Here is a 25,000-nt window from a genome sequence, read left to right on the forward strand (position 1 = left end):
GGAAAAAGCCAGTGGTTCAAGTAGTACTATCTGAAGGGTCATACGAGTTCATATTTGATTCAAATTTATTCATTTGATTCAAAGTTCCAATCGATTAGGTAGAACATGAAAAACATGGAAACAGAGGTACAGAGAGAAGGGCATACTCACGGTTTGAGGTGACCTCTATGGGCTGAAGTTGAGAATATAGTTGAAGAGAAACTGGGGCTCTTATAGTTGAAGAGAAACGTTTATGGAATTTTTCTGATCCCAGGGAGAGAACCAGAGTGCCAATCAGAAAGCAGAAGCAGAAATTCATCTCACATGCTTTCAGAATGGACTGAAGTCAGTGGCTTAGAATTCTGTGGACACAGAGATGCCAATGACATTCCCCCGTTAACACAGTTTAGGGCACAAGACAAATCAATCCATAGCCACTGGGAAGGGAGTCAAAGACACATGGAGTGCTTTGCTGATACAATCAAAATTTACAACACTGTAAATGCACTTCAAGTTTAATGATTTATATAACCTTCATTGTGTTCTTTGATAATCAAGCAGAAAATGCAGACTCTTCACATACGTGACATGAATTAATATTATTTTACAAGGTCAAACTAATTTTCAATTTTTTTTCTTCTCTTTGCCTGTATCTTTAATCAGTATCAATGTTTAACCTTCCGGTATCCAAAAAGCACTCCTTGTACTATGAGACCACTCCCCTTACTAATATATATACTCTTTGTGCAGTTACCTCTAATCATGTGTACCAATGTTTGAAAACAATGACGATGTGGGACTTTAAACTCCGTTTTTCCTGTTGGGGTGATGTAGAGGTTTCAACAACATAGCCATCCTGCTGTGGGGAAGAAATGTTTAGTGTAGCCATGGAGGTGTTGATTTTCCCTCAAAGCCTATCTCAACTCTTCCCTCACTTCATCGAATGTCAGAAATCTGAATCATTAATGAAATCACTCAGGTTTACTTCCCACGTCGGCCCATCAATAATTACACTATTTACTTCTTTCCATTCCCAGTACCACCAGTAGGAGCCATGCCTTTATTTTCTCTTACTGGAACTACTGCAAAATCCTCCTAAATCATTTCCCCCATTCCTTACCAGTTTTCCTACAATTCCTTATCAACAAGTAGCCAGAGAAATCAATTTAAAATGTAAATCATATCCTATGTGAGGTGAAGTAGAGGGTGGTGTATTAAAAAGGTGCCAAGGTCCTTCCTGACATGGAGCCCTGTTTTCACTGGCCACCTTGCCTGAAGCACACGCTCTGGAGTCCCTGTTTTAGACATAGCTGGCCTCTCATCTCGCTCTCAACTGAACTGCCACGGTTTCAGAAAGACCTTCATACAACACATTGCCTATCCTGTTAAAATGTAGGTACTCTGTGTTAGTTTCAATATTAGCATATACTATAATTATTTTTACATTAATAATAATTTCAACTAAATAATTATTTGATTGATTTGTCATGTGTATCATATGCATGTCTAAAAAGAATGTAAGCTCCATGAAAACAACAAATATAGTGGTTTTGTCTGGCAGACACTTTCTATCTCCATAACCTTGGGTAGCGTATTTAGACTCTCTGCAATTTATTTTCCCCACTTGTAAAATAGGGTTAATAAAGGGATCATGGAGAGATTTTTTTAAATAAATTTATTTATTTTATTTATTTATTTTTGGCTGTGTTGGGTCTTCGTTGCTGCACACGGGCTTTCTCTAATTGCAGCAAGCGGGGTCTACTCTTCGCTGTGGTGTGCAGGCTTCTCATTGCAGTGGCTTCTCTTGTTGCGGAGCACGGGCTCTAGGCACGCGGGCTTCAGTAGTCGCAGCATGCGGGCTCAGTAGTTGTGGCTCGTGGGCTCTAGAGCACAGGATCAGAAGTTGTGGTGCACGGGCTTAGTTGCTCCCCAGCATGTGGGATCTTCCCGGACAAGGGCTCAAACCCGTGTGCCCTGCATTGGCAGGTGGATTTTCAACCATTGCTGCTCCACCAGGGAAGCCCAAGGGATCATGGAGGGATTTAAAAAGATAATTCAAGTTGAGTGCTTCTCATAGTACCTAGCAGTACCTAACACAATTATGTTAGATATTATTGTTACCATTCTCTACTGTGTCCTTAGCATCTAGAATAATGCCTAAAACAAGAAGCAGGGGTTCAGTCAATACTGTTTGAATGGATAAATGAGTGAACAATAGCACAAGGCGGTAGAGAGCCCAGAGAGTTCCAGATTCCTTGCTTCCTGGAGACTTAAGTGAGAGAAGATAGACAGCAGTGGAACACTTAGGTGATGGGCAGAAAGTGAGAGGATAATTGCTCTGAAACACTATGGTGTTTTTCTTCCTGGCAAGTTGTTCTTCGAATTGAATGTGATTTCATCAGAAGGACCCCCCAAGCCACAAACCTTTCTCCCCACAAAAGATATCAGAAGTATACATTCATTCTTTCTCAATTAACTCACCCATTCCACAATCATAGCTAAACTGTTCCATGTGAAATTCTTTAGAAGACTCAGCTTGTTTGTAAAATAAGCTTTTGTCAATTTATAAATTATATCAAACAGTTTCCTCTTTGAGCAGCAGTAAGATTTTATAAAAAAAAAAATGGAAGAGAGTAGATTTCTGAAGGAATGGAGATTTCTTCTAAGGGGAAAGAGATGAGCAAGAAGGGAGGCAGAAACTATCAAAGGCAAACTTCAAAAGCTTCATACTTTCAGCCTGGGTCAGCCCTATTCATTTTCATCTGTACATTGACAGTCTCTGCACAAAAGTTCATGAAATTCCGTGTCTGTTTCAAACTGGGTGGCCACACAGACTTACTGTAGAGAGACCTGAGGTTAAAGTCGGACCAAATGTTAAGGCAAACATGCTCAATTTTGGCCCTCTTGTTGTGTTATCTGGGTGGGCCATTTAAACTTTCCATGAAGCAATTTTTTTCCACCTGGAAAATAAGTATAGATGTAACCTTTTCTGAATCCCACATCAAGATCTTGTAAGTAAGATAAAAAGATAAGTAAGATCTTGTAAATAAGATAACATTTTTATTGAGTTATTGAATGTAATAAAAAACTTTCCAAGGCAGACAAACAAAAACTATCACACTTTGGTATTTGATTTGAAATTCTGAAAACATAAGCCTATACCAAAGTATGTATACAGTCACGACTTATTAATTATGTAGAGAAAGTGTTAACCTGATGATAAACAATCTAAATATCAGAATGGCTTAAGACATATGCAATATACCTTGAACTTGAATGTGAATAGTGCACTAACAATATTTCCTGAAGTTCCTTGATGGCTATAATCTCCAGTTTGAAACTATAAGAATCACTGTTAAAAACACAGATTCCTAGGCTCCATCTTATACTGTAACTCAGAATACCCAGAAAATGGGCCTGGGAAAAGCATCCTGGTGATTCATTTCATTTCTTATGACTAAACTGGAAACAATTGCTTGACACTTCTTAAGAACCAACTGGGGTCTATAATGAAATACACATACTTGGGCCCCATCATAGACAGATTAAATCAATAACTCTTCAAGTGGGTCCCCAGAATTAACAATTTTAGCAGCCTCCTCTAGAAAGTATTATGTCTGGTAAAGTTTGAAAACCATTGATCTCTATAACATTTTGCAGTAGGGCAGAGTTGGACTTGCTTTATTAAATACTGAAGAACTTATTATAAGAACATTAAGTGAATGCAAGTAATGTTTGTTAAAATAATGACTGTTTGCTTCTGCTTAAATAAGTTATATATTTATTCTCTTTGATACCCAATCAAATAACTTAGTGAGCCTTTCATAAATAATGCAAGGGAAAACTTCAAAGCCGTTTATATATATTTTTATGACTTATAAACTATTAAAGAAAATAACTAAGGTTTATTATCCAAACACTGTATATATTTTATTTTACAAATGTTTTCAAAAGTTAGTCAAATTTCCCCACAAAATATTCAGATAAAAATAGTATATATACAGCTGTATACTACTTCCTATGCTTTACTATTTGATTTTTATCTCAAATTGAGACATTATTTCTAGTCCATTAACAAATTTTTCCAAAAGAAGGTTTTTTGGGTTTTATTACATTTTATTTATTCATAATTTTATATTTGTATTTTTCCTGTCTGATATTTCCTCTGGCATTTTATATTTTTCCTGTATTTCAATCCTTTATTTTTTTCTATATTTCTTCATTAATTTTTATGGTTTAACATGTTTTTCTTTTACATTTATTTCTGAGTTTTATTTTTAAAAATTATATCCATTTTATACATATTTATTTGTGTCTTTCTTTTTCTTATCATTGAAAGACATGGAACATTTCTTTCCTTGAATTTTGAAACTCAAAGAACATTCAGTTACAATGAAGTAGGAAAGCTTGAATCTTTTAGAATTTGTTCTTTTTATCCATTTGTTTTGTTTTTACTTACAGAAATTGTCATTTTACTCCCACATTAATCAAGATTACATGTTGGGAGACTGTGACTAGACAGCTCTACTTCTTTTAACAATAGAAAGGTCTGTCAAATTCTTCACATAGCTAATTAGCGCCAGTGGAAGAAAATCCATATGCCCTTGCCTCTGTGAGCTTGTCTTACTAGGCTACTTACAATAGAAGATTATAAAATTTCCATATTATGAATGTGCTCATGAAATGCAAGATCCTATCTATATCATTTAATGGTATGGTCCATGAGCCATTTTTATCATTTTACCATCAGAAAAATATTAGTAATAAAAATAAATGAAACTAATTCAATTGACAGCTGTGCATTAATATATGCTCCTATCATATTTTAAATGCCTTCCACATATACGAAGCTATATTTAGCAACATGGCATGTGTAAAAATGAGTAAGGTTTGAACAACCTTCTGGTACTTTTAGACTAAAAGGAGAAATAAAATACAAAGTTATATAGTAAAGTGGAAAATGATGCAAGTCTTAAGAAAAACAATTTAGGAACTTACTTTGGGAGATGAGAAAAGGAAAAGCTTTAAGGCATCAGGGAAGGCTTCATACAAAAAAGTGGCATTTGGCTAGATCTTTAAAAATGGGTTGGGACTGGAAAATGTGATTGGGAACAGCTGGACACTTTCCAGGACAAAAGAAAAGAAAAGAAAAAAAAAACATGGAGAAATGTAGGAGGTGGGGAATAGTGCAGACAACAGGGTGATTTGGGGAAATACCAATGCAGGTATCTTAATATGGAAATATGAAGGCACCATTTATACCTAACTGGTGGGAAGAGAATGGCATATTAAGTGATCATTAACAGAATTTATCAAGTTCTTACTATGTACCAGGTACTTAACTAAGCACTTTGTATGCCCTATACAATGTAATCTTCACAATAATAGTGTGAAACAAGTGTTAAGCATGATCCCATTTCACAGATAAGGGAAAAGATGTTAGAAGTGAAATGACCGACTAAGCTGAGTCATTAAGTGAATGGCTTGCCTGACCTCAAGGGTAAAGTGAATTTACTGCTTCTAGGATGTTAGCATGACTGTGGAGTGTAAAATAAAATAGAGGAAGGTGGGAATAAGGTTAGCATTCTACCGTGTTTTAAAGCCCAAGAAAAAGACATGAAGGCCTGCTTAAAGTGGTAGCAAGCTGATTGGGAAAAAAATAGATCGTTTGATCTTTTTAAAATGGCCCCTTAGAAAGCATCAAGTGTAGGCCCACTTCCCCAGTCTAAATTAAATCCCTTATTGCATCTATCACAACATGCTCTAGATTTGTTTTGTAGCACTTATTATGATTTGTAATTACACATTTGTGGGACCCTCTATTTAATATCTCTCTCCCTCTCAGTAAAGCCCAAGGTTACAGAGACTATGCTTGCCAAACCCAACAGTGTATCCACCTACAAGAAATATTTACTGAATTTAAGAATGGATGGTGGATAAATAAATGTGGAATAAAGAATTACTTCAAGACCCCAGAGGAAGAAAATTGAGTGGATGTGGTTGGAGCGGTGAGGAGAACAGGGAAAGGAAGAATTAAAAAAAAAAAAAAAACTATTTCAATATATGAAAGCTCAGGGATTGTGCACTGAACACAAGAGTGCCAGAAAAAGGAACTCCCTAAGAAAAAAGGATGCATGATGGTTTTATTTTTTTAATTTTAAAGCTATATTCTACAGTCTTTACCAATAAGCTCAACTAGTTCAATAAATTTATTTATTTTTAACTCTACTCTCTTTTTAGTATCTAGTTTGATCTTTTTTATGAGAACTTTTTTGAATATTTTATATAACTGAGTCAAACTAGTAGGTCTATTTTTTCCTTTTGCTATTTAATTGATATTATTTAAATAAGTTAGCCAGGATTACATGCAGTATAACTGTAATCTTGGATAACCAGAAACTATATAGCTTATCAACCTTTTAATTATTTGGTCATTTCTTTCTTTCTTTCTTTTTTTTTTTTCTTTACAAATTTGCAGGAGAGCCCTCTTAACTCTGGGGAAATAAAAAGTTAGGTTCACAAATTTTTGAAGCAAATGCTTAACCACCATAACTAATGCTCAAAAGAAATTGTCTAAACCTTTGGCTCTTTATTCATCTTAAAAGATGGGGCTGGGGATTCCCTGGTAGCACAGTGGTTGAGAGTCCGCCTGCTGATGCAGGGGACAGGGGTTCGTGCCCCTGTCCGGGAGGATCCCACATTTCGCGGAGCAGCTGTGCCCGTGAGCCATGGCCGCTGAGCCTGCGCGTCCGGAGCCTGTGCTCCGCAACGAGAGAGGCCACAACAGTGAGAGGCCCGCGTACTGCAAAAAAAAAAAAAAAGAAAGAAGAAAAAAGAAGATGGATAGTAGTAAGAAAAATGTCTTAATAATCTCTCTAATTTGAAATGAGTTTTGCATTTCCATCAGAACAAAATAAGCCCCCTTTAAAAATCCATTTAAAAAATGAAAAAAGCATTCCAAATCAATAAGCAAGTTAAAAAGCCCAAGGATATGAAAGTTATGAATTAAACTACATATGTCGACATAGGAATAATAGCAGTGGAAGGATTGGCAGAAAATTTAGAGGACTAAGTCTTACTCAAAGATTATTATCAGTATGTTCTTATCCTGTCTACAAACAAGAAATTAACATAGAATAATTCCAAAAGGAGAAATTAGGAAAATTTTTGCAATGTTTAGATAGAGAATATTTCTTTATGGAATTACCAATTTCCTACCTGTCCTTTCCTTGTTCATTTGTAATTATCATCCTATAAAGTCTAAAAATTGCTGTTTAAGTTGTAAAGTAAAAATCCAAGCTTTCAACTCAATAATTATGCCTTAAAAATGATAGGAGAGGTTACCCAGTTAAGTAAAATACTCAGTTGCTACTCGAACAAAAGTTAACTTCTTATCCTTTACCAACAAATACAGGACCTGTCTGCATCCAACAATTCTGAAAAATTTTCCCCAGGGAAAAGAAGTGTGATAATCTGAAATTCAAGAAATGCCTCACACAGAAATGAAAAATGATTTCAGTGCTGTGTGATTAGAGAATTGCCTCTCAGCTGCTTATAATATGCTTAGGACTTAACTGCTTCATAATTTGTAACCTTCAATAAAAATAATAACAATAATGATTATAATACCTGAAATATGAATAGCACATACCAGTAGCCATCAAAAACCCAAAAAGCAACAAAGCCCACATTTTGTTTCACTCATGCATACACTTTTGAAAAAGAGGCATCCCAAATCTTCATATTTATTTTTCTAAAATCATGTTAATCTCTTATTTATTTCAGGCATTACTAGAGACTCAAAATTTACTGCGCACTCAGGTTGCAAATTTTACCTTCAACCTTGGATTTTCAGGGAAGTTTTACCACACAGGTAAGAAGGAGCTTTGTGTTCTCAGGAAGCTACATATAAATAGGAGAGAGGACTTTTAATGTTTCATAAGTAGGAGAAATAGAATATCCAGGCTGATTATGGGAAAAACTTGGGTGCATTATGAGTAGCCATATCCAAAATCAATGAACTTGTTTACTTTTTCAAATACTGTTAGAATCAAGGGCAAAAGAGGAAGAGAACTGACTTTGTCAACTCAGTAAAAGAAACTATAACCATTGTTGTAAGTGTGTCTATGCATCTTGTGTCAGCATAGTCTAAGTAGGAATCATAGTGACGACGATGATGATGATGATGACAATGACATAATAATAATAATAATGGACAGTGTTTTTAAATTGTAGGACAATCCAGGTGACATTTTTGTATGTATTATTTTCCTTTTGGAAACATCTAGTGATAAGAGAGGAATTTTATAGCCTCAAAGAAATTTAATAGATTTTGAGTCATCTTGCTTAATTTACCTTCCCTTGTAGGATTTTCCTTAAAAATATTACAGTGATTTGGCCCAACATGCATTAATACCATCACAATCAGGTTTATATTTCTTTCCATGTCTATCTAGTCACAGTTCCACTTCTGTTCAGTCTCAGCCTCTCAACAGATTCTCAAAATGTGAACGGTGTTCATGCACTACTCCATGTGCTGATATTTCTCACCTCTTTACCCATCTTTACCTCCAGAATTTGACTCTTATTTTCTGAATAGCAACATTACAATGTCAGGCACTAGTATAGAGAAAACTATGTGCATAAAAGTGATTGTTGGATAGTAATAACAAAACTGCCACAAAATGGTGTCTTACAGCCTGTATTAGGGCAATACCTACTATCTGCTTCTATTTCTGCATCTCTGGTGAAAGCTAAATGCTTCGTTTAGGACTCTGCATTGTTCTTACTTCACAGTATCTTAGTGAAAACATTTCTTAGTATTCTCTATGAATGCATGCAGTTTAGTGACTCATCAAAAATATCCCATGCAAAGGTAGTCTTTTATTATCATATATGTAGTTCATTTACCCAAAGAGGCTTTTTAATGTTTACCCAAAGAAGCTCAGCATGGTTTATTAGAATATTGAAGTAGCAATGTCTGATTGGCTTTTCTTTAATGCTTTTTTCCTCCTGCTCTGAAACATGTAAATCTGTTTAAAGTAATATAAGGAAAAGTTGTATTTAGACCAGTTGATAAATCAAATCATTGCATATTTTAAAAGGACATTTTGCAGAGAAAGATTTGGGTCATCACATCTGCACAGGCAAAGCAATTCTAGCTTACAATTTTGAAAATAGACATGGTGTTGTAAATCCTTTTCAAAAGCCCCCTCAGGAAATGAGTTCAGACCTAAGAATCACCGACTAGGAAATTATAAAGCAGGTAGCTCTAAAGGCTGTATCTACTCATGCTGGGGAAAAAAATATGGGATTAGTTGGAGTTCACACACAAACAGTACTATTTTGTCTTAAATAGCTGTATAGGGTAAGTAAAGCCATTTTTGGGCTGAAATATATCTGGATAACAGCCTCAGCTTTTATATACTTTTCATATTTAGACCTATTAAATCTGCCAGATATTTGCAGCATTAATGTTCATAACAGGTTATAACACTTCCCATTTCTTTTTTATAATCCCGAACATGTACACACTACACATCCACTAGAAAATGAACAACACACTAGTAAATATCACAGGGACGGTTGTTGGAGGAAGGAACCAAACAACAGTAACAAAAAAAGGTATTATAATTATATCTCTTAAATGGACCTTATTGACTCTTTATGTTAGTACTAACCTAATAAACCTAATAAAAATACTGGAAGAAACACTATCCTGTTATGCTGTGGGATAACTCACTTTAGAGACTAAGCTATATATATATATATATATATATATATATATATATATATATATATATATATATATATATATATATATATATATAAATTTGTGAGTCCTGGAAGTTTAATTACCTTCACATAAATATGAAACTTTATTTGATTTGCTACTTTATGTGTAGAATCATTGAAATGCATCCATGATGTTTTTCAAGGGTGCAGTCGTATATATTAAGTACTTATTTATTCACTCGGGGATATCAAGGTTTCTTCCAGAGTGGAGTTAAACATTGATGATATTCACCATGGGGAGGGCATGCCTCTCCCCTTTCTAGTCACATTCCTATATGGAGGTTTAACTATTGCGAGCTTAACAAATCAGAAAAGTGTTCTCCTCACCTATGCACTTGATTGTGATGTGTAACCATGAGAAGATGGCCTTGTCATAATGAGTGTCTCAGATCCCTCCCGGGATGATCTGATTTCCCAATGCATGACGATGCTGATTGATGAGCTTCATTGTTTTGAAGACATTTAATCACATATGCCCACTGTAATAATGATAGATTCTGCCATCTCAGACTGCTTCACTTATTTGTATTTTCCATGTATTCTTTCCTGTTCAGTTTCTCTGTCCTTCACATGCTAAAAACAATCTCACCAAAAAAGGACATATCACTAAGCCTTCCCTAAAAGTCAGTCACTCATGGGTGCCAAATTGAAAGGAGAAGGACATACTGTTGATTAAAAGTAAGAAAATAAAAGCATGGAGTTCAGAGTAAAATATTTTAGTCTGGAAATATTTAAAGCATGACTGGAACTGCACAATGAAAACTCAGTTGAAAAATGGAGACATTACAGGATTAATATGGCTTGTAGGGATGGAAGGCTACAAATATTTTTGGTAGACATGAGTTCTGGTGGCAGTCATTGCCACTCTCTGTAACTCATAATGAATTGAATACGAATCAAACAATTACCTCGTATAATATTTATAAATTGGATAAATACTGGTCTTTTCTATAAGAGGTCACTTTTATATAAAGAAAACAGATCTTTATATAAAACTATTAACTTTTAAACATGAAAGTAAAAAACAGTGTCACATTTATTCTCTTTTGTTTGCTTTTGCTTTTCTGTATAATGTATTGGCTCAAAGACTAGATATTGGAAATGGCCTGCTTTTGTTTAAATCTAGTCCCTGACATTTCGCTAGCTATGTGAACATAAACAGATCACCTTTCTGTACCTCAATTTCCACATCTCCAAAACGGGAATAATAATATCTCTCTTATCTAGAACAGTGCACAGCATGTCATGCTATGTAAGTGTCTATTATTATTATTACTTTTTAAAGTATTTTTAAGAATCAAATATTATTTTAAAATATTGAATTATTCCCCAGGCTTTATTTTCCAGTTTTGGAAATACAGATAGCTTGTAATCAATTTTCATCATCAAATGATTCTTTTCATTTAGTATACTATTTAAAATGAGTTTATTCTATACCCACTTATATGGAACTGTGCCAGGTACAGTGTACAAAGAAAATTAGAAACCTCTTCTTGCAATTGAGGAATTACAATATTTCATATATAATAGCAAATATAAGACAAACATTTGTACAAAATTAATAATGCAGACAAAGGAATTGTATATATCTGATTTTTTACAAGTAAATACAAAAGAAGTTTATTTCATTTTTAAATTTCTTCAAAAGTTAACATACAGTTTAAAACAAAAAAGATAACGATGTATTGTGAGATCTATAATACATGTAGAAGTTTTATAGTTTTAGCTTCTATTTCTAGTTTTCAGCACCTATTCTAGGTCCTTTGCTTTATAGCACTATAAGTTCTTTAAATATCTATCAATTTCTTTTAAAAAGCTTCCTAAGATTTTGAATCTATAGATTTATTTTAGAATCTGAATCCATAGATAATTCAGGGAAAATTGATCTAGCCACAAAACTGAATCTTTTGATCCATGGACACTCATATCTCTCTATTTATTTAGGCCTTTAAAAATTTGTCTCAGTAATAGTAAGGTAGTTTTTATTGTAGAGGTCTTAGACATTTTTCTTAAATTTATGGGTATTTTATGTTTTTTGATACTATTGTGAATGGCGTTTTTGAGTTTTATTTTGTAGTTGTTCACTGTCTTAGTATACAGAATAGCAAATGGTTTTTTAAATATTAATCTTATAGTCTTCCTATATTCACCTATTAATTATAATAGTTTTTATTGTAGATTCTTTAGGATTTTCAATATGTACAATCATGTCATCCACGAATAAAGTAAATTTTACTTTTTCCTTTCACATTTGTAGGCATTTTATTATATTTTTATTGAGTTGGCAAGGATCTCCATTACAACACTGAAAGTGATGAGATCACACATCCTTGTCTTTTCCCCAGCATTAGGTGGAAAACATTTAGTTTGGCATTAAATATAACATTAGCTGTAGATTTTTTTTTGTAGATGCCTTTTATTGGGTTGAGGAAGTTCCATCAACTCCTAATTTGCTGAGGAACTTTAAAAATATATGTGCATGGTTGTTGAATTTCTCCAGTACTTTTTCTGCATCTATCAGGATGGTTATAGAGTTTTTCTCCTTGATACGATGTATTGCATTCATTTATGTATCTGATTTTAATGTCACAACTGTGCCTTATGGAAACTAACCTATAGCCCAAATCTTGCTAAATTTATTCTTATTTTGGCAGACTTAAAAACTTGAAGGAGCACGCTATTATCTCATAACACAGATCCTCCAAGAGCGGAAACAAAGAAATGAGTGCATAAATATTTTACTTCTGAATTAAAATACTTTTATCCTCTGGGAATCAGTAAAGCAAAATGACATAACATTTAAATGAGAACAAAAAAATACCATATTTTTAATTAACAATGATGTAGATTTGAATCTAGATCAGGTTAGAAGTGAAAGGCTCAATTTGAACACAGACACCTTAATGTACTAGAACTTGTGCTAAATATAGTCATGCATGAACTGTAAATTATATTCTCAAGTGTAATTTAATCATAAATTAGGTATAAAAATAAGTGTATACAAGGAGCCAAAAATTTAATGTTTTAATTTAGCTGATTTGAAAATATTTGAAATTCTTCTTTGGTCCCTCAGCATGACTTGATATCACATTTTTCATTAAGCAATTTCTAGTGTCATAAGCTAGGCTTATGTGGCTTTGAATTATATGACCTGTATAAAATAAGAGAAAGTCTGATGGGGAATTAATCCAAGGAGTTAAAAAAAGAGGTTCTAAATATCACTCTTAACCTTGTGGGGAGGACTTATAAGTTAACACACACTCTGGTATAAAAATCACCAAGATTTTAGGATCAGTTATACATCTGTTTATATCAATAGTTGGCAAAATTTTCTTTAAATTGAGTAATTGACCTCTTTCTTGGTCAAGTATGCATTATGTGCTTCCTGCCACTTCCAATAACAATCTGTGGAGTTTAAAGTGAATGTAAGCATTTCTCAAACATTCTATATTCAAAACACAACAGAACTATGGGAGAACGATCAATTCATTCATCTCATGTGATATAAAGTAGCTCTTTCTAATCTATGCCTTAGTCTGCTAAATTATGACCACGAGAGACACTTGGTCTATGGCATAAACACTTCATACTTAAAATCCATCTGAGGAAGTGACAAACTTCTCTTCATTTGGATTTCAATATTTGAAATTCTCCATATATTAACAAAAGCCAATGAATTGTAAGTCTATATTACTAACAGTTTTGGCTCAAGTTAACAAAAATTAAGAATTTTTGTCTGCTTATCTAATTCATAGAACTTTATCACATTCAAAAGTCCTATTTCTTTATCCTTTATATATTTATATAGTAGCAACTGTTATAGCGGTAGCAGTGCCAAAATGCTAACTAAACTTGGTGGTCCTTACACCTTTTGAGAATTATGGATTGTGGAATATATACCAAGAATATGGCATATACATAAATACACACAGAAATTGACATGCACTTAAGCAGACATATGAAGGTTCTAAAATTCACTGACTATATATATTAAGACTGAATTAAATTACTCCCTTATTTACTCTCCTGGGGAAGTGGCATGATACAATGCATATTAAAGGGATCCAGTCTCTGACTCCAAGAATTTAATAATATAGGCAGGCAATATTTTTCATAATGTGTGAAAACATGTAAATTTAGAACACCACAGGTATAAACCAGTAGATACTATTTTTAAGAAGAAAGTAATCCTAATATTTATGAATGCTAACTATCTGCAATTCACAATGTTAAGTGCTTTAATAAATTGATCTCCTTGACTCTTCACAAGAGCCTATGAGATAGATATTCATTTCCCCACTTTTAAACCAGGAAACCAAGACTCAAAGAATTTAACTTATACAAGATCACATAGCCAAATATATGCTTTAACAAATATATGCTTTAACCATTTCATGGCACTACTTCATGATTCATGCAGTCTTTACTATAGGGCACTCAAATGGAATATTTAAAGAAGAGTCTTTTAAAGTTTTTCCTTAATATTTATTTAAGTAAAGGATATAAAATCACCTAGAAAACATACTCCAATTTAAAAAAAATAGTCCAAATAAATATACCTCACACTGTAAGCCAGGATTTGTTACTTTACTTATTTAGTTAAGTATCTAGAGAGTGCATAGGCATCAATTCTTATACTATTGATTCAGAATATTTTTAAATTGGACTGAATGTTGTAAAATTGTACAAAAACTATGAATTCATAGAGTGAAAATGTTCTTGGATATCCTGCAACATAGTGAATTTCCTTGGAACTAAGCTGCTGATGTTGTTTTTCCTTTCTTTCCTTAAGTTTTTTTCACTTGTGGCATGACAAATACTTTTTTCTATGCATTGGGCATTGTTAGCAAATTTTCCTAATAGAGCATAAGAAATTATATTAGTTTTAAACTCTCAAGTCAAGTAACTATTGTGTTAATAGATCTATTGTTTACATTTTATGAAATATTTATATCAAAATGAGAAATGTTTGTTCATAATGGTAAGTTTAAAATGTAAGAACACAAACGTATTTATACAGTAAGACCTCAGCTTTTAAAAAAATAAGTAGAAAAGGATTTAACGAAAGATACCAAAACATTTCCATTGGGTTAGTTCTGGAAGATGTTTTTTTTTGTTTTGTTTTGTTTTTCGTTTTTGAATTTTATGTATCACTTGTCTATCCTCACATTTCTTCAGTAAGCACATATTATTTTAAAATCAAAAAAATCAACAAACGTCATCAATTAAATTTAAAGATTTTTCAGCTCAATATTAGACTTATATGCAGAAATATTTTTAAGAGTAAAAAGAATAATCACTTTTGACTACGCTTCCCCTATGTATGCAACAAAGGAGAGAATTAAGAGTTAATGAATTTAAAACAAAAATAAATTGACAAAAACTCAGTCTTTTTTTTTATTACCACCATATGTTAGCTATTTTAAACAATGTCAGTGATAAAATTCCCCTACGTTCTAAATCTAAACAACTATCTGCACTTACCCCCCCAACCCACATTGCCTCTGATGTAATGTAGGGTATGGTCATTTCTCTTTTATTAGAACAACACAAAATCGGATTTATGTATCAGTAGCAAGAAGAATAACAAAAATATGACAAGTGTAAGCTTTAGCTAATATAGAATTTTAACTTAAGCCATTTTATATGCTGTACAGGGACTGAAGAGGAGGATGAAGGAGATGACCTTTTACTTCATTCTGTGGATGAGTTCTGGTGGTTTCCTCACATGTGGAGCCACATGCAGCCCCATCTCTTCCACAATGAGTCATCTTTAGTGGAGCAGATGATTCTCAACAAGGAATTTGCACTGGTGAGCACATTTTATTGCAGAATGTTTCAAACTATGAGTTGTGATATATTGTTAAATCAATTTATTGGATTTAATCCAATAGAAATATATAGAATGGAACAGAAGATACCAGAATGCCTCACAAGTATTAAGGGTACACATTGCTTCATATTATTTTGTTTCAGGCAGGTGTGTGTATATGTATTGGGTCGTGATGTGCTGTAAAATGTATTTCAGAAAAATTGGTCATTGACAAAGAGTTACCATCTCCTGATTTATGGAAGGGTTATTCTATGAAGAGGGAAAATAGTACTTTCTCCATTGTATTCCTAGTACATGGTAATTGCCGTCTTAAAAAGTATTTGTTGCAAGGGTGAATAAATAGACGGATTAATTGAATCATTAGAACAATGACTCTAGATCAGTGCTTCTCAAACTTTAGCATGTAACTTTTTCACCTAGAAGACTTTTTAAGACACAGATGCTAGGCCCACTCCTGGAGTTTCTGGTTTGGTAGATTGTCCAAGAGGCCTGAGAATTTGCATTTCCAACAAATTCTCAGAGGATGCCCTTGCTGCTGGGACTGCACTTTGAGAACCACTGTTCTGGACTAGCAGCTGGCAAACTGTGGCCTATGGGTCAAATCTGGCCTGCTGCTTGCTTTTTATTGTTCCTGAACTAAGATAGTTTTGTTTGGGGTTTTCTAAATTACGTCTTAAAAAGAAAAACAAAGACAGTAATATCCTGTGACATAAAAATTATATAAAATTCAAAGTCCATGAATAAAGTGTTATTGGAACAGTACCACAACTCTCCTCTTTATGCATTGTCTGCAGCTGTTTTTTCACTGCAACAGCAGAGTTGGGTAGTTGCAAAAGAGATTATATGTCCCACAAAGCCTAAAATATTAACTATCTGTACCTTTACCGAGGAAGTCTGTCCACCCCTGTGCTGGATATCAAGTAAATCATGTATCCTTTTAACAATCTAATGAAAGAAATATTTTCCCCAGAAAAATACTCAGATGCATATTCTCACATCTTCACACAGTGTGGCAGTTGGTCACAAGGGGTATCTGAATTCCCCAAAGACCCTGGGCCCCAGGGTCTGTCTTCAAGTTTTCATTTAAAATAAACAGTTCATTTGCACTGTATGATTGCTGATATGTTTAATTTTTTAAAAGCCAAATGGGGAGGCATAGACCCAAGGCCATATGAGTACAATGATATTTAATAATGTTATGCCTAGTTATCATGTTAATGGCTCACCCCTCTTTCCATCTCTAAAGCTCCAGGACTGTGTCAAATCTGCACATAGGATCCTTACTAGTAAGTGTGGGAGTATAAAAAGCAGTTAAGATCATTAACTCAATCTCCAGATTTCCTGTGTTTGAATCCTGATCTTCCATCAATGGCTGCTTGATCTTGAACAAAAATTACTTAGACCCTGTGTCTCAGTTTCCCCATCTGTAAAAATGAAAATAATCATGACAACTACCTCATATGACTGTTTTGAGGAAATGTATAATGTACTTAGAGCAGTGCCTGGAATACAATAAGCATTCAATGGGTGTTAATTAATCAATTATGATATTTCTAAATCCAGACAATTATACAGTTGTCTTACTTTACAAAAGCCAAATATTTTTCAAAATATGGGTTTATAAAAGTTTGATCCTCACTTACTTTTTGGGAATGTCTAAAAATTTTGTACTGCTTCATAACGTTGGAAAATTAAGTAAATATTCCTTTTTCAAAAAAATAAACTTACCTTGAGTAAGCATGCTGAATTCTCTCAGTGCAGTTACCTTGAAAATAGACTGTATTTATCTTTTGGCTTAAACCTCCCCCCAACCTCATTCCCACTCTGAAGCCTCGCTTTTTAGGCATGTAGATTATATTTCATAATTGTTGATTTCATCTGTTTGTGTAATTTTTTTTAAAGCCATGCTGAGAGAACTGGGAAAGACTCAGATGGAATTGCTTTGTAATGAAACGTTGAAAGCTATTTAGAGTCCATTCAGAACAATTACATTTGTTTAGTCGGTGGCTAGAAACTAGACTGAAGCCTATAAATATACTTTGTAAGAAAAATATCTTATTATATGTTGCATAATCAAAATATGATAACTAAAGTGAAGTCCATTAAACACACATACTGAAATGACATTGTCCTTTTCCTTCTGGTGTTGAGCTCAATAAAACTGCTCAAGATTCTTCAAGTAGTGACATTCAGAACCCCACCTTTAACTGTAAACCTAGGATGGCAATATGTGTGTTGTTCAAAGAGCCAGGAAATGTATTTCTTTCTTATTAAATTATTATCTTTCCATACCCAGATGACACTTCAAAACCCTCAACAGTATCAAGATGGGATAGGGTAGTGGAAAGCACTATATTAGGAGGCTAAATTTTATCCCTGACAGCTAGTAACAATTTCTAATACAGCTGGCAGCTCATTTAATATCTTTATGCCTTGGTTTCCTCCCCTGAGATGGTAATGATTCCCTTTTTCACTCTCTAAACTACAGAGTTTTTAGATAATTAATTTAAATCAACTCATCTGCCAACCAAAAGCACTGGGCCAGATAATCCACTGATCAATTCCAATTCTAAAATTCTTTGATCATTGACATCAGTCCACAAATTTGGAATGGACATCTTGAAATACTCATCTAGATGCGATCGAAGCAGTTATGGGAAGAGATTTTCAAACTAAATGACCAATTTATACTGAAAAAAAATCAAAAGTGTTTAAATTTCTTTTTTATTTCATCCTGACATTCCTCCCTATTCCTTGGTATGACCTTGCCTGACAGAGGGACTATCAGTGAAAGGCACAGTTGTTCTCACAACATTTACAAAAATGATTCAAATAACATATTAGTAGCTTCATACTGATATTTCAAAAACTGTTATGGTTTTTGAAAACAGTTTCAAAAACTGTTACTGTTATTGAGCTCAAAAACGAAATGGTTCCATTTGTAGAATTTCTCTGAATTCTCTCTGGATAGAGTTTATTTTCTGTTGTAATATGTCTAAAAGTCATGAGAAAAACATATTGCAAGACTGTTTCTTTACTATTTCATTATGTCAGAAGAACTATTATTACTGTACAGCATCATTATTTCTTAAGCCATGCACATTTATGTATGCAGTGTGAATGTTTGTGTGTATGTATGAGCAGTTACATATATGTCTGTGTTTAATCCATGAGCACATGTGTATGCAGTGTGTGTGCATATATATATATATATGTATGCATGTTTAATTCATGAACATATATGCCATGAGTGTGCATGCATTTGTATGTTTTTATAGAAGGTGTTAATCTAATGATTAGCACAGGCAACCCAGATATGGTCACTGCAAGACACTATACTTGTATGGCAGTAGGGTAGGGGGAAATAATTTTGATCCTTTTTTTTTTTTTTTTTTTACTAAATCATACTTTTAGTGTGATTAGTTTTATTTTAGTGACTTTTTATTGTCACTAAATAAAAACAACATTTCAAAGATGACAACAGAGGGCTTCCCTGGTGGCGCAGTGGTTGAGAGTCCGCCTGCCGATGCAGGGGACACGGGTTCGTGCCCCGGTCTGGGAAGATCCCACATGCCTTGGAGCGGCTGGACCTGTGAGCCATGGCCGCTGAGCCTGTGCGCCACAACAGTGAGAGGCCCGCGTACCTCAAAAAAAAAAAAAAAAAAAAATGACAACAGAAAAATTAAGGCTAAGGAGAATAAGAATAATCGGCTAATATTAAAATGCTTGATGAAAAAGCTACCGAAAATCATTCCTGGCTTAACCCACATCTCCTTCTCAAACACAGAGCGAATGCCTGTAGCATAAACCTGAATTATTTATTTTTATTTCACAATAGATCTGTGGGGGAAAAGTAAGAAATGGTGGTTTGTTGTTATAAGTTTTGTATATAGATTCATTAAAATTTCCAAATGATTGGAACTTTTCAGTTCACTAATAGTAGCAGACCAAAAATATCCCAAACGGAAAAAGAGCACTTTCCGTCTTCAGTGGTAACTTTTCAAAAATGCTGTGAGGTTTTTTTTGACATTTTATCAAACATTTGGAAACCTTATTCATAAGTAAATAAGTAAAGGATTCTTGAAATAAAGGCACAGGTTTTTAAAACTGCTTTTAAAACACTACATGTATTTATGAACTCTGTATAACTTTTTTCCATAATAAACACAATACCCCTGATATGAAAAATTCTGACATTTAAATTGTTCTCATAAAAACCCAAACTGTTCAAAGAGCAACTATGAACAATCTTTGTGCCGTAATGACCTGCACACTAAATCAGCTATGTAGCGATTTCAATTAAAAAATAAAGGAGGGCTTCCCTGGTGGTGCAGTGGTTGAGAGTTCGCCTGCCAATGCAGGGGACACGGGTTCGTGCCCCGGTCTGGAAGATCCCACATGCCGCGGAGCGGCTGGGCCCATGAACCATAGGCTGCTGAGCCTGCACGTCTGGAGCCTGTGCTCCGCAACGGGAGAGGCCACAATAGTGAGAGGCCCGCGTACCACAAAAATAAATAAATAAATAAATAAATAAAAATAAAGGAGTATGATAGTGGAATTAATGGCACAATGAAATAAAACAGAGGGAGAGCTGCCTTTCAATAGCTGCTAAGCCTCTATGTTTACTAAATGATGCAGTATGTAGCTTTATGCTGTACATCAAATACCAGATGTCAAAAAACCCTGATAATTACAACTAATAACGTATTTCAATGGTAGGAAACGTAGAGAAGGTAATAATATTTAATCAAAAGTAAAACTGTGAACAAATATTGATTTGATGAAAGTTTACAATGGAGCAAATAGTGTATTTTGGAGGTTCAATGATGTATAAGGCAGTCTGTCCACTCAGCAGAGTGGACATTTACATGAACATGGATTTAGATAAAATATAAAGAAGCAAATAATCCAGGCAAAGAAAAGTTTAAAATATTTTCAGCAATTGCATAAGTTCTTGAGGTATCCTTCAGAATACACACCCTTGTGGTACAAATATCCATGTAAAATACTTTGGTAATTGAGTGCATTTGTCATCTAGTGCTTCATAACAAATTAGCCCAAGACTTAACAACTTAAAACAACACACACTGATATCTCACAGTTTGTGTAGGTCAGAAAGTTGAATATGACTTAACTGGATCCTGCAGTTCAGGATCTCTTAAAAGACTTCAATCAATGTGTCAGCTGGGGCAGCAGTCATTTCAAGGCTCAACTAGAGGGTGGACCAGCTCTGAAGCTCACTCACATGGTTGTTGACAAGATTCAGTTCCTCATGGATTGTTAGACTATGGACCTGAGTTTCTCCTCAATTGTTGCCTGGGTCCACCCTCAGTTCCTCACCATGTGGGTCACTCTAGAGGACAACTCACAACATGCAGATTGTTTTGGCTCTTTGAAGTTCTTTGAAATTACCATATGAATTGTAGGATCAGCTTATCAATTTCTGCACAGTGGCCGGCTGGAATTTTGATAAGGATAGCATTGAATCCACAGATCAATTTGGGAACTTTTGTCATCTTAACAACATTAGCTCATCTGATACATAAACATGGGCTGTTTTTTCATTTATTCAGGTGGTCTTTAATTTCTTCCAACAATATTTTATAATTTTCAGGGTATATGTTTTGCACTGCTTTTATTAAAAATAATCCTAAGTATTGTATTCTTTTTAATGCTATTGTAAATGGAAATTTTTATTAATTTCATTTTCACATTGTTCATTTTTATGCATAGAAGTACAATTGATTTTTGTATATGGACCTTGTAACCTTCAAGTTTGCTGTACTCATTTATTATTTCTAGAGGTTTTTTTAATGGATTCCTCAGGATAGTCTATATGCAAGATCATGTTATATGTAAATAGACATAGTTGTACTTCTTCTCCAGTTTGTATACAGTTTATTTCATTGTATTGTTTAATTTCCCTGACTGGAACGTGGAATATAATGTTGAATAGAAATAGTAAGACCAAATATCCTTGTCTTATTTCTGATCTTAGGAGGGAAGCATCCAGTCCTTCACCATTAAGCATGATCTTAATTGTGGGCTTTTTATAGATACTCATTATCAAGTTGAATTTTCTGTCTATTCCTACTCAGTTGAGTATTTTTATCATAAAAGGCTGTTGGATTTGTCACATGATTTTTTTTTTGGTGTTTATCCTGTTGATTGTTTTTTTCTTTTTTTATTGTTATAGTATATTACATTAATTGACTTTTAGATGTTAAACCAACCTTACGTGTGTGTGATAAATCCCACTGACCATGGTATATAATGCGTTTCATATGTTGTTGAATTTAACTGCTAGTGTTTTGTTGAGGGTTTTGCATCTATATTCATAAGGATATTCATCTGTAGTTTTCTTTTATTATGATATCTTTGTCTGGTTGTGGTATTAAGGTAATAACCAAATATACTGATGCATTCAACAGTGTCTTACATTTCTCTGAGATTCTACTGAATTTTCTTATTTTTTTCCTCTCTGTTCTTCAGACTGCATAATCTCTATAGATCTATCTTTAAGTTCATGGGATCTTTCTTCTGCCAGCTCTAATGTACTGTTGAACCTCTCTAATAAATTTTTCATTTTAGTAATTGTACTTTTCAATTGCAGAATTTCCACTTGATTCTTTTTTAATAATTTCTGTCTTTTTTTTATATGATCTATTTGATGAGTCATTGTTATCATATATTCCTTTACGTCTGGAAGTATGGTTTGTTTCAGTTCTTAGAATATATTTGAAATCTTTGTCTACTAAGTCTGGCATCTGGGCCCTTTAAAGACAGTTTGCATTGCTTACTTTATTGTCCTGTCTATAGGTCACCCTTCCAGTTTCTTTGCATATCTTGTAATTTTCTGCTTAAAATTGAACATTTTAAATAATGTTTGTAGCACTCTTGATATTGATTCCCTCCCTCCATCTCCAGGGTTTTGTTGTTGTTATTGTTATTTACTCATCAGTTTACTTGTTTAGTATATGATTGGGAAATTGAAGTGAAGACTCTTTCCCTTGTAGTGTGTACCCTCAACGTTACTCCTCAGAAGCAGCACAGTCACTCTGTCATAACAGTATTTTTAGTAAGGTGGCTTTTGCATCTTTTCCTGATGTCTCTATTAAGCTGTCTGCCTGCAGTAGACAGCTAGCCACGTATAAAAGTAACCAGATAAGAACCTACAGTAATTACTAACAATATGCTTTATTGTTTTTGACAATGCCCTAGGATGCAAATTGTGCCATAGTCTGAACCACTAAAATGTGACTCTTTTCACAGTGGTCTTTGAAGCCAGTATATGAGGCTTTTTATGACTCCAGGAGTAACCTGAGCTGTCTCTTTCCCTGATTCTGTCTAGTAAACTTTTGGTTGGTCTATTATCAGCTTGTTGTTAATCTTAATTAAAATAAAAACAACCTCCTCTTAATTGCTTATTATCAAAATCATCATTTGTTTTCAAGAGTGACCTTAGGTTTGAACTTCTTAACTCTCTGTCACAAAAAAAGTCAGTTCCCTTTGAGAGAACTTAGGAAATCTCTCTTCTTATGATGTGCCTCCTACCCTGGGCAAAATCTCTGCACCAATGCTCCAGAGCTGAGGGTGGAGATAATGGCCCCCTTCTCACAGAGTGATACCCAGATTTATAATCAGGGTGCTGGGTTGAGATAGTAGCCTCTGGTCCTCTCAGCTTGCCTCTCCTGGCTTAGAACTACCACCCTATAGTTGAGCTGGAGCCAGGACAAATCATGGTTCCAGTATTCTTGGTCTGCATCTGGGGTGCAGTTTCTGCTCTATCAGTGAGGCTACCTTGAGGAGGAGAGGTACCCCCTGTGTTCTTGGCTGCACCCAACGTGGGTAAGGATTTTGCCACTTTAAACTGGAGCAAGTGGAGAAAGGGATGGGCCATGTCTCAAATGCTACACACTTTCACTGTTCTTACCAATCATAGTAGATTTCTTGAATAAATATTTCTTTGCTGTATCTCTTGGTCCATTTTCCAGAGATTTAAAATGCTTGGTATTTTTTTAAAATAATGTCTACCAGTTATAGTTGTTTTGCTGGAAAAGAGACCACTGAGCTCCTCACAGCACCATTCTAGATGTCTGGACTCTATCATCATTGATTTTTTTTTTAAGCTGGACATAGACTATTTTAAATGAAGGCTCATGAATATTTTTTATACAGTGTCTTGCTGATAGTCTCGTAAAAGACTATAGATATTTCAAATGTATGTCCTTATTAAACTATTTACATATAACTGTCCTATTGATATAATAAAAGTTAAAAGCCTAGTTGCAAAATATGTACCCAAGAAGAGCTGTTACCAATCTCTGCATATCTCTAAATGAATCATGTTTTGAATTGGAGAATAAAGGAGGACTTTCCAAATATTTTGATTTAATAAAAAATTACTCAGCTTTAACTAGAGTTCTGGACAATTTGTTGAGACAGAAGATATCTTTACTATTATATATTTATCACTTGACTTTGAAAAATGAAAGGGCTGATATCTATCATCATTTCTTTTTTTTAACATCTTTATTGGAGTATAATTGCTTTACAATGGTGTGTTAGTTTCTGCTTTATAAAAAAGTGAATCAGTCATACATATACATATGTTCCCATATTTCTTCCCTCTTGCATCTCCCTCCCTCCCACACTCCCTATCCCACCGCTCTAGGTGGTCACAAACCACCTAGCTGATCTCCCTGTGCTATGCGCCTGCTTCCCACTAGCTATCTGTTTTACGTTTGGTAGTGTATGTGTATGTCCACGCTACTCTCTCACTTTGTCACAACTTACCCTTCCCCCGCCTGATATCCTCAAGTCCGTGCTCTAGTAGGTCTGTGTCTTTACTCCCGTCTTACCCTTAGGTAGTTCAGGACCTTGTTGTTGTTGTTTTTTCTTTAGATTCCATATATATGTGTTAGCATATGGTATTTGTTTTTCTCTTTCTAGATTACTTCACTTTGTATGACAGACTCTAGGTCCACCCACCTCACAAAAAATTACTCAATTTCATTTCTTTTTATGGCTAATATTCCATTGTATATATGTGCCACATCTTCTTTATCCATTCATCTGGTGATGGACACTTAGGTTGCTTCCATGTCCTGGCTATTGTAAATAGAGCTGCAATGAATATTTTGGTACATGACTCTTTTTGAACTATGGTTTTCTCAGGGTATATGCCCAGTAGTGAGATTGTTGGGTCATATGGTAATTCTATTTTTAGTGTCTTAAGGAACCTCCATAGTGGCCTCATCAATTTATATTCCCACCAACAGTGCAAGTGTGTTCCCTTTTCTCCATAGCCTCTCCAACATTTATTGTGTCTAGATTTTTTGATGATGGCCATTCTGACTGGTGTGAGATGATATCTCGTAGTTTTGATTTGCA

At 34.3% G+C, this 25,000-nt stretch overlaps 1 protein-coding gene across 1 annotated transcript in view; it reads left to right on the plus strand.

The window, feature by feature from the left end:
• Positions 1-25,000, plus strand: part of LOC309793195 (bifunctional heparan sulfate N-deacetylase/N-sulfotransferase 4) — a gene marked incomplete at both ends in the record, with an annotated part of 248,503 nt that overhangs the window by 94,734 nt on the left and 128,769 nt on the right. Inside the window, 2 exons of the mRNA XM_082603558.1 lie at positions 7,765-7,852; positions 15,432-15,586. Of these exons, the coding sequence (XP_082459684.1) occupies positions 7,765-7,852; positions 15,432-15,586 (243 nt within the window). The remainder of the gene's footprint in view (positions 1-7,764; positions 7,853-15,431; positions 15,587-25,000) is intronic.

This window comes from Mesoplodon mirus (genome assembly GCF_964341445.2).
Source record: "Mesoplodon mirus genome assembly, chromosome: 2".
Taxonomy (NCBI): domain Eukaryota; kingdom Metazoa; phylum Chordata; class Mammalia; order Artiodactyla; family Ziphiidae; genus Mesoplodon; species Mesoplodon mirus.